We start from the raw sequence: 11,356 nt of genomic DNA on the forward strand, positions 1-11,356 counted from the left end.
GAGTTTGCAGTCTTCATTATAAATTATGGATTCCTCGATTAAGCTGTTTCTGTGTTTATCCTCTGTGTCTAACCTTTCTGTGAAAATCATTGATATCGGGTAAACGCTGCATCACAAAGCGACCCCACAAATGTTGATTTACTTGTGGTCTGAAAAAATGTCAATCAATTTCAAAGTTTGGGACAGGATCAGGTTTCGCGACAGATGCTGTAGGCATAAAGACATCCTTAGCCTTTTGGATTAGATTTAGATTTTCAAACTTAAAAAGTCTGCCGTTCTCTAAATGTCCTATTCCTCCTCAATCATCCACATAAATCTGTTTCTGAATAAATCTTTAATGACACTTTAAGAGCCAGTGTGTAGGATTTAGGGGGATTTCTTAGGAGAAATGGAATATAGTATTTCTAACAGGGTTTAATTGCCTGAAACTAAGAACTGTTGTGTTTTTATTAGCTTAGAATGAGACCCGTGTTTCTACATGGGGAGCATGGAGTCCGCCATGTTACACATTTTTGTATTACCTGAAGGCCTCCGTAGTTCTTCGACACGCTTAGCAGAAAAGTCCGACAAAGGGTGGAAACTGGTGGAAAGTCTTGCTAAAAGAAGATTTTTTTTTCTTTTGGAAACCAACCTTTTACGCCTGTTGACGGTTTGCACTTTTCATGGAGTTAAGTTTGACCAGTAAAACCGATTTTATTTTGTACAAAAGGAGTGACGGTAGTTTCCCGTCCATGATTTTGAGCTACTTCCTTTCAATCGACCTTCCAGAGCCGCAGGAGCCAAAAAGACCACGTAGAGATAAAGGAGATCTGTTGTCTCTGTTTCAGTCAGTGGTTTAGACAAAATCATCTGACCTTTACTGTGTATATAAAGGCTGGTTGAGGTCTTTGCATAAAATCTGTGTATCTCTGCGGTGAAACCAAAGAGCCGTTTTCAACCCCGGTGCCACAATAACCTTTTCTTTTCTATTCTTCTGTTGTCAGACTCAGAAGCCAATCTTCGTTGGACTCTACTGTGAAACGCTGAATCGAGCAGACAGCGGGCCATGAAGGGTCCCACGGTCATTATTCTTCTCCTCCTCTGTTTGTGTCATCAATTTCCAGCCTGACTATGTCCACTGGAGCAAGATCATGACTTCGCTCAACGGGTCAGACGAGACCACCCTTCCCTCCTTCCCCATCTCCTCCGCTGAGCTCAATTTCTCCCACTTGATCACCCACGTCCCTTCATCCTTCCCCACCTCCTCCTCGCTGACGTCCTCTAACTGCACCAGCTCTCCGTTAGCCTCCTCTCCTCCGTACAACTTCTACGCGGTGCTGCTGGTGCTCCTGATCTTCTGCGTGGTGTTCGGTAACGTGCTGGTGTGCGTGGCGGTGTCGAGGGAGCGCGCTCTGCAGACAACCACCAACTACCTCATCGTCTCGCTGGCTGTGTCCGACCTGCTGCTGGCCACGCTGGTCATGCCCTGGGGCGTCTACCTGGAGGTGTGTGTGTGTGTGTGTGTGTGTGTGTGTGTGTGTGTGTGTGTGTGTGTGTGTGTGTGTGTGTGTGTGTGTGTGTGTGTGTGTGTGTGTGTGTGTGTGTGTGTGTGTGTGTGTGTGTGTGTGTGTGTGTGTGTGTGTGTGCTCGATGCATTGGGAACTAAATTTGGATCAAAATGTTGTGCAATGTGTGCTTTTTTCTCTAAAAGTTTGTTTTCCATTGCAACACATGCAAAACGTTTGCACACTGGATTTCAGTGCAGCAGTTACAGAACAGATATTTATTGCATATGGCAATTTAATGTAATTTTATGGGTTTTTTTAACCGTACAGGGCTGCAACATAATAAAATTAATTGGCCCCTTTTTCGATAAAACGATTCATCATTTTACGGAAAAAAATGTCAAACCCTCTCTGGTTCAAGCTTTTCAAATGTGAAGATTTGCTTTTTTGCTTCGACAAATATGATAATATTTAGTGATTTAAACTGTTCACTTGTGACATTTTTCACCTTTTTTTCCTGACATCTAATAGAAAAAATTATTAATCAATAATTAAGAAAATAATTAGCAGATTAATTAATAATAAAACATATGTGTTAGTTGTAGGCCTAGATAAATGAGTCTATAAAATGTCAGATTATGGTAGAAATTGCCCTTTAAATCACATTTAAGGCATTGTCATCAAACAGTTAGTTTTCTCCAACCAACAGTGGAAAAACCCAAATATGTTCAGTTTATCACAATAAACAAAGAAAAGCAGCAATTATTTAAAAAAAACAATAATGATCAAAGTAGCTGCAGATGAATTTTCTGTAACAAACGGCTGAGATTATAAACAGAGAGCAGGCCGAGGTGTGACAACAACAAGCGAACCGGAAGAAGCAGTGACCTTTGACACTATGTTTTAAGACGTATGGTTACAGGAAGGCACTGCATTTACATACAAGGTTGAACTCAATAATAAACCGCCTGTCACATTTTCATACGCTAACTGCTCTCTGCCAGCATTGTAATGAATCTTCCCCCTGCCTGAAACATTTGTCACATCCTGCATTATTCCAATCCTAATGGAATTTCTACATTATAGTCTCTAACCCTTCTGCAACTCACAATTTCCTGGAGCCTGAGGGGACATGTTCAGATTGCTAACCAAAACCCAAAGAAAATGAGTTTACAAGCAAATCATCTTGTTTTAGAAGATGGAATAAGCAAATATGTGGTATTTTTGCACAAGAAATTACTCATTACCTGTTTGTTTATCAAAACAAAATGTTGATTAACTCATTAAGTATTCAGTACTAATTAGTTGGTATTACAACTTCTAATTGTCTCAGTTCCAGGCTGTTGATGCCAAAAATCTTTGAAGCAGTTTCAGCTCAATTACTTTATGAAATTGGAAAATAATCAGTCTTCAGATGACGCCAATGAATGTCTCACAGGCTAAAGAGCAAAATACAAACACTATATTTATTACATTTACTATAACTGTTTTATTGTGGTATTTGAGTTTAAATGAAACAAAATATTTGAGGGTTAAATTGGGAAAGTTACGAAACAAATCATCATGGCTGACAGTAAATAAAAAATGAATTAAATATTAAGTACCTCTGAGTGATCCGGCCCGGTGAATATTAACGCTGCTCCACGGGTATTGCATTGCATTAATGTTTGTTTTTGTTGAAGGTGGTGGGAGAGTGGCGCTTCAGTCTCATCCACTGTGACATCCTGCTCACCCTGGACGTCATGATGTGCACCGCCAGCATCCTCAACCTCTGCGCCATCAGCATCGACAGGTGGATTCTCACTTTAACTTTAACCCTTTGTTTCGCTGTCTTTACTGGGCGTATTTTATCTTTTCTTTCACTGTGACTTTTATCCAGAACGAAGACTGAAATAATGATGACAGTGAATCAATATGTAACTTCTTTACTTTGTATCCTCCAAACCTGCAGGTCTGTGCCAGAGAGCAACACACATGTGTGCAGTAAAGATAAAAAACAAGCACTCACATCAAAACTTTAAAGATGCATCCATCATCCGGCTGTCAGAGAGCAGCAGGACAGAAGCCCCACATGCTGTAGTCGTCTTTTTTTGTCTTTTAGCAGGAAATTACAGGCTTCCACTGCGTCATTACCTTGTCCTCTGCTGTCATTACATAATTTATTCTTTGTGGATCAAAGAGACTGTGTTTGGGGATTTTGGCGTTCCACCTGATGCCCTCTTCATGGCGCTAGGGGGGGGAGGTGACCAGACGCCCAGCGGGCAGGCCGTCAGAAGCTGCACCCTAATTACTCTGACACATTGAGGCTGAACCAGTTTGTACGTGTGTAATGCATTGCAATAAGGAAGGATAGAGTCTAATTGCTTTGTCAGAGCCGCAGACGATAAAATATAGACTGCAGTTAGAAAGTTGTCCTGGCTTTGTGCCCGAGCAATTTAAAATCAAACAGGGACTACAAGGTTAAAGTGCTGACGACTCTAATGTGAGGGTGCTCGGATGAACAGAGTAAGAGTCGGAGCCCTTTTTATACTCGGCCCTCCAGTTGCAATTAATGTGCTTTCATGGCTATGACTGAAACATGTATGAACTGTGCGTATAACGATCAATCACTGATCCCCTTTGTTTGACTGGGTAACTCGTGTTCCCTTGTTTTGATCTGAATGATTTAACTAGACTATTTAAGTTTAGTCTCTTCTCAAAATGCACAGGAGTGAGTTTATTCCAGTGAGTCCATTCATGACATTTCAGTCCCAAATGATATGATGAAACCAGTAGGAGTCAGTTAAGCTTGATCACATTTTTTATTTTTTATCTTGCGTAGCAGTAGCAGCCTTTCCCAGCGTTGTCATTGAGACCATGTTAGTGCGTTATAGTTTGGTATTTAGCCCCAAGCACCGCTGTGCAGTGCAGCGCAGCTTCACAGGGCTGCCAGCATGATGTAATATTGTGACTAAAATATGTAAAAGATTCTATGTGGTCCTCCTGTCCTGTGGCTGTTTCTACAAAATAGAATTATAAACCTTTAAGAGAGTCCTTTATAACTTCCATTGACCTGCACAAATTGCTACAGTACTCCTTCACAGCTGATGTATTGCTTCACCTCCAACATCCAAAGACTGCATGTTGCAGATTTTGACTCCTGTAGAGTCTGTGACTGTGTTTTGTTTCAGGATTACACCCACCTGCCTACAGAGCAGACGGCTCTAACCGGTTTTTGACATGCTGACAGTGTGTGTGTGTGTGTGTGTGTGTGTGTGTGTGTGTGTGTGTGTGTGTGTGTGTGTGTGTGTGTGTGTGTGTGTGTGTGTGTGTGTGTGTGTGTGTGTGTGTGTGTGTGTGTGTGTGTGTGTGTGTGTGTGTGTGTGTGTTTGAAACAGGCAATGACAACCTTTGTCGGTTTGAGGGGAAACCAGAGAGTGTTTCTGTGTTCTGTATCAAGTGCCTGAGTGCACTTTAAAATATGTGTGAACATGTTGATGCCATAATGAAGTCTGAAGGTGCATTAATAGTGTATGTGTTTACTTTGTATTGACAACTGTGTTCAAATGCAGGCACCACGAGCGAGTGTGTGGGAGGCATGCTAAATTACTTTCTTTGTACTTTATGCACATATATTTATGTTTGTGTGTGTGTGTGTGTGTGTGTGTGTGTGTGTGTGTGTGTGTGTGTGTGTGTGTGTGTGTGTGTGTGTGTGTGTGTGTGTGTGTGTGTGTGTGTGTGTGTGTGTGTGTGTGTGTGTGTGTACTATTGCAGATACACAGCGGTGGCCATGCCGATGCTCTACAACACCAGATACAGTTCCAGGAGGAGGGTGGCGGTGATGATTAGTGTGGTGTGGTTTCTCTCTTTTGCAATCTCCTGCCCTTTACTGTTTGGACTCAACAACACTGGTAAGAGCTACATCTGACCCCCCCCCCCCCCCCACACACACACACACACACACACACACACACACAATAAAAAGGTTTAGTATTTTGAAAAAAATACTTTGGGATCTTCCATTTCACTCCCATTAAAGAGCTTTAGTTCAGGTCCAGCATCAGCTGTCGAAGTCACTGGAAGGGAAGCATCTTTGGCGTCAGGATGAATTTATAGTGATTGTTGCTTGAATGGGGCCTTTGGTCTGTTTCACACCAATGCAGGTTCAGGTGAAAGTCTTTTCAATTAATTTATGCTAATTTGAAAAATTGGCTCCTTCACGGATAGTTTATTCCACAGCTGTTAGAAGATGTTTCCTTAATTCAGCTGGGAGCCATGGTCTTCTGAGGTGTAATTTAACTCCCTAATAGAGCAGCGTACACACTTTCTTATGCGCACGATGCCTCTGAAATATCCTGATCCATCTGTCCCTGTGTTTGATGATCAATCCTTGATAAGATCGTAAACAAGTTCCATACGTCTGCTCAGTCAACAGACCTTAACATGCACTGAGTCAGCAGACTTTATACTTAAACATGTATTTGCACAGATTAAAAGAACCATTCCGTGATACACCCATATGTTGTTCTTATCAAGGGGGTTGACCGGTGACATCTGCCCCGCAAACAAGTTGGGAACACGTAATCTTCGATTTGTTTGTTGGCTCACAAAAGGAGCAGGAGTGAAGATGCTCTGCTGCTCACCTCTGCCTTAATGAAGGCAGCTACGAGGAGGGAGTGTGAATCTGCTCGCCTTGAACTGAAAGGCCACTCGAGAATAAGCTTCGGTTTGCGGGTCCAAACACTGCAAGATACTGAATGATTTAAACTGCGAAAAACATATTTCACTCTCCTCAGTAACAGGCTGAGCATAGATTACACCCACCAGGCTTTTGGAAAGGTACCTCTGGTGTAGACTGTTGTAGTGTTTATACTTAAATAATAACGAAACATCAGAGTCTTGGCTGAAGTGCATCTACCCTGGAAATAAGAAAAAAAGCCTCAAGGAACGCGGAAAAAAGTATCTAAGACACGCCCAGTCAGGTCGACTGGATTGATTTTCCACACTCAGTGAAGCATAACAATAACAGCACAAGGCTTTTTCTCTGTTTTTTTGTGGACTTGATTCAACTATCAGTACTTCTGGTGTATCACTTTTCCTACGCTGCAACAAGAGTGTGTGAATAAAGCATTAAGCATTTTTTTAATTTTTACTTCCAGTCAATATGAAGCTACAGCCTGGGGGACAGTTAGCTTAACTTTTTAGGATGTAGACTGGACGCAGGGGGAAACAGCTGGATTGGCTCTGTCAAGACGTAAAAACAAACCCAACTTCTAGCACCTCTAGGCTCACTAATTACATGATGCATCTCATTTCAGTCAGGCTAGGCTGCTTCCTGTCTTAATGCTAAACTCGGCTAACCATCTACTGGCTCAATATATAACAGACAGACATGAGAGAGGTATTGATCTCGTTATCTAACTCTTGGCCAGAGAGCATATTCTAGAATATAGTGTATTCCCCAGAAATGTCAGAACTATCCTTTTAAGATGTTTTGGATTAGACAATAAAAAAAGCACACACATGCAAAACTGAGCAATGAAATCATGATATGTTTCTCTGAAAGTTTCCGAACAATGTTAATTCTTTAAACTTTCCTCTTTTTGTCTTCCGCGCATTAGACAACAGGGAAGGCACCACGTGCAGCTTTGCCGATCCGGCCTTCGTGGTGTACTCGTCGGTGGCCTCCTTCTACGTCCCCTTCATTGTCACGTTGCTGGTGTATGCACAGATCTGCGTGGTGCTGCGCAGGCGAGGCAGACGCACCGCCCCGCCGCACAGACACGGCCTGCACGCACAAAGCGCGGCGGAGGTGGGAGAAGTTCACCGACACGGGAAGGTAGAGAGTCTCACATTTGGACTTTGACTGAAAACCCAACGTATCGATGATTCCTAAGCCATTTTACAGACTGTTTGTCTGCGATCTCCCTTTTCTCTTCCAGCTGATGTTGACGCACTGGCCTACACTAACATTGATAATACCACCCAAAAAGTTTAGATGAAGTCCATAACTTCCATGTGCAAAAATATCACTCAAAAAGTTTACAAATCTGCTTTTAATTGAGTTTTTGCTTCATCCATATTTTCAAACCTGTGGGGCATCAAACATTCTGTCAGCCTGTTCACGCTCTTCGTTTAAGCTATAGGATGTGTACACTGAATAAAATATTCATACCCAAAACTCACAATTCTGTAAACAATATTGACGTCTTGTGTGTGATTGTTTCCATCTTTCTCCGAAATCCATTTTGACATATTTGGTGTTTTTCGGAAACTGTGGCACCTCCTCTAGAATTCAAAATAAAGTGCTGTGGTTTCGAACAATGTTTCGCTGCGCTAAATTAGTTTGTTATAACTGGTTCAGTAAGCAACTCGATAATTCAAATAGTTGCAATATATATTTTTTGTTCTCTAGAATAGACCCCAATGGGGCGACCGTGGCTCAGTGGAGAGCAGGGTCGTCCTCCAATCAGAGGATCGGTGGTTCGATCCCTGGCTCCGGCAGTCCATGTCGATGTCGCCTTGGGCAAGACACTTAACCCCGAGTTGCTCCCGAAGGCTGTGCCATCGGTGTGTGAATGGTTAGATAGATCCTGATGGACAGGAGGCACCTTGCATGGTCGCCCCTGTCATCAGTGTGTGAATGGGTGATTGATTAGTAATGTAAAAGCGCTTTGAGCGGTCGGAAGACTAGAAAAGCGCTATACAAGTACAGTCCATTTACCATTTACCATTTACCAATCAATACAACGGCATGTTCACTATATGAGCTGATTTGAGTTTAGCACAGTTATTTTGTTTAATAGTAAAATGTACATTTTTGTGTGTATTTTGCTTGTAACAAATAACCCAAACACATTTAAGGGACCCTTATCATACATTTTGGTTTTGTGTTTATTCTTTTAAAAAAAACAATTTTTGCCAATCTATTTTAATCACTTTTTCCTTATTTTTCCTTTTTTTTTTTTTTAATCCAGTCCCTCAGGCTTTTCCCAAGAATACATTTTTTATTCTGCTTCCTTCCCTTTCAGAGCAAGTGTACACAACCAGAGGATGTGAAGTTGTGCACCCTGATCCTGAGGCCCGCCACCGCCGGCCCACAGCGCAAGAAGGTGGTGAGTCCCTCAGCATCACTAATGGCCTCTCTGTCTTCACTGTCACTCTCCTGCCTCTCTCATACAATCACTTGCCTCTGCAGTGATGCTCTGCTTTGCTTCCTATTGTCCCTTCTTACATCCATAAATGTCTTTGTTTCATCTTTACTATCCAGCACCTTCACCTTTGTTTGTCCTCCAACGCTAACTCCCCTCACCCCAACCCTCCTTCCTCCCTCTCTGTCCGTCAGACCCTGGTGAAGGAGGCGGTGGTTCACCCCCTCGAGGTGGAGCCGGGTCGGTTCCTGCCTCAGACCGAGCAGAGCCTGGCTCCTCCTCCCCAGACCGCCTCCCACCCTGGACGGGCCAGGATCTCCCTGGCCATCTCAGTTGGACCCGCCCCGGTTCACCCCTCCACCGTGACGCGGTCGGCCCTGATGCCCCGCCCCCCCACCCTTGTGGACGGCATGAGGGGGCGCGAGGGATGGAGGGAGCGCAGCGCAGGGAGAGAGAAATGGGGGATCACCAAGGAGAGGGTGAGGGGGAGGCTGTCGCAGCAGAAGGAGCGCAAGGCGACACAGATGCTTGCCATTGTGCTCGGTGAGTGGAGGCTGGGAAAGACTAATTGATGAGGTCTTCATCCTTAGACCATGTACACATACGATACCGTGTAATGTATTCAGTCTAATGATATCTGGGGATGTGGCATATTCAAATACAATGACATAACTGACATTTGTTAAATATCACCTCAATTACCTTCCCTATGACATGTGTATCCTTTTATGTCTTCATCTAGATGCAGAGTTCATTATTTCAAGTAAAAAAAAAAATGTCAATTCGATATAAGGAGCCGATTTGAACCCCTCTTCTATTTCCAGAGGCATCATGTAGGCTGTGCTCATTACAACAGCATCTCGTTTTTTTTCTGCGTCTTTTATCTTGTTCCTGTAAAAATTGTTAAAAACTGAAAACAGGGTTTTGAATACATATTGGAAAGTTGTAGTTGTTTTTAGAAAGACAAATCTAACAAATCATCCAAGGCGCCAATTTTGTATGGCCTCCCATTATTTATGGCTTTTCACTCAAATTGTAGTTCGTTTCTCGCCGACCACATCTGTTTTGTGATTAATGTGACACTGCTATCGGGATTGATGAAGCTCTCCATCTTTCTATTTGTGCATTGTTTCAGCAGTTTCATTGTTCTGTGCGAAATTTCAAATGCAACGGTCAGCGGGTTATTTCATTGATTATATCCATACATGTAGTGCTAAAAACATGCATTCACTGAATCTCTAATCCACGTCCTGTCTCTGTTTCTAAGGTGTGTTCATCATCTGCTGGCTGCCCTTCTTCCTGACCCACGTGCTGAAGGCCCACTGCAGGAGCTGCTGCATCTCGCCCTCGCTGTACAGCGCCGTCACCTGGCTGGGATATCTCAACAGTGCCGTCAACCCTGTCATCTACACCACTTTCAACATCGAGTTTCGCAAAGCCTTCATCAAGATCCTGCACTGCTGAGAGCTGGGGAGATGAGAAGCGTCAACTGTCAGGATTCTTTTTTTTTTTTTCTTTTAAAGCCTGACGTTGGTTTGTGATCAGAGGTGAGAGAAAAAGTAGTAGTCTGCAGTTTTGATACACAGGAAGGAAGGAAGGGGAGGGGGCAATAGATTTGCAACTGATGCGTTAAATGGTACAAGCTTCATAAAGAAATGTAAGACAAGAGGAATGTAACCGGCACCTCAGAGAAGACTGAAGAAAGACAGAAAACATGGCATTCAGAGAGAATAGAAAACAGGAAAAGACGTTACAAGACGATGATAAAAAAAGAGAGCGTGACGAGTGAAAGACAGCTACAAGAACACAAACAAGGCTGGAAATATTTATAGAACAGAAGACATGCACTGTGTTGTGTACATACAGACTCTAAGGGGAATAAGTGAAGACTGATGTCTCCACCGCATTCAGACTGAAAGACTCCCTAAGACGTGACTGTTTTTACAATACATAAGAATACTTTTCTGTCAGTATTCAGCTGTTTTTTCTTGTAATCTTGAGTAAAAACGGCATCTCGTTATTTGTTCGCATGTGCTTTCTCAGAGGACCCAAACAAGACGAGGCAAAGACGAGCAAGGAGCCAGGAGTCCAGTACGAACTTTTTTTGTTTGTTTGTTTGTGTAACTCACATACCCAGGGCTAAATCATTATTCCTAATTTTTGAAAACCCAGTGAAGTTGCATCAAGGCAGAATTTTTAATTTGGTGATTGAGCGAACATTCGAAAACAGCAGACAGTGAAGAAAGCTTTCACAAAGTAAATGTGTTAATCTTTTGCTTTATATAAATGTAAAAATGTAGTGTTTTGAATAATAAATGTAATGGTTTAGAAGGGAGATTGCAAGCATTGTACAAAGCATTGATAATAATAATATTATATTATAATAATAATAATAATAATAATAATAATAATAATAATAAAAATAATACTAATAAACATTTTCTTTCATTGCTTAGTTTGTTACATTTTCTATCTTTATTTGTCCCAAAGGGTTGTTTTTCTACAGATGTTCAGTATTAATTGTATTTCTAAGAAAAATAACATAGAATAAGTAGAATAAAATAAATAAACATATCTACATTGTGCAATGCATGAGTGAAAGTACAACCAGCTAACTCTCCTCCAATTATTTCCTGTGACAATACACTCACCTGTATTAAACAGCAGTGCCATTTCCGTCATTATGCTGATATAATCGATTCATTACGCTACAAACTCCCTCTACTAACCGTTTCATGCTTC

General features: G+C 42.1%; 1 protein-coding gene across 1 annotated transcript; it reads left to right on the forward strand.

Annotated features, from left to right (window-relative positions):
• The first annotated feature begins 1,097 nt into the window (after window positions 1-1,097).
• drd2l (dopamine receptor D2 like) lies at window positions 1,098-10,078 on the forward strand. The gene is made up of 7 exons (XM_054621796.1): window positions 1,098-1,484; window positions 3,167-3,276; window positions 5,238-5,374; window positions 7,085-7,302; window positions 8,495-8,578; window positions 8,809-9,157; window positions 9,882-10,078. Exons 1-7 carry the CDS (start codon window positions 1,131-1,133, stop codon window positions 10,076-10,078), a joined length of 1,449 nt encoding a protein of 482 aa, XP_054477771.1. The 5' UTR covers window positions 1,098-1,130.
• Window positions 10,079-11,356: the final 1,278 nt, after the last annotated feature.

Source organism: Anoplopoma fimbria, chromosome 20 (genome assembly GCF_027596085.1).
Source record: "Anoplopoma fimbria isolate UVic2021 breed Golden Eagle Sablefish chromosome 20, Afim_UVic_2022, whole genome shotgun sequence".
Taxonomy (NCBI): Eukaryota; Metazoa; Chordata; class Actinopteri; order Perciformes; family Anoplopomatidae; genus Anoplopoma; species Anoplopoma fimbria.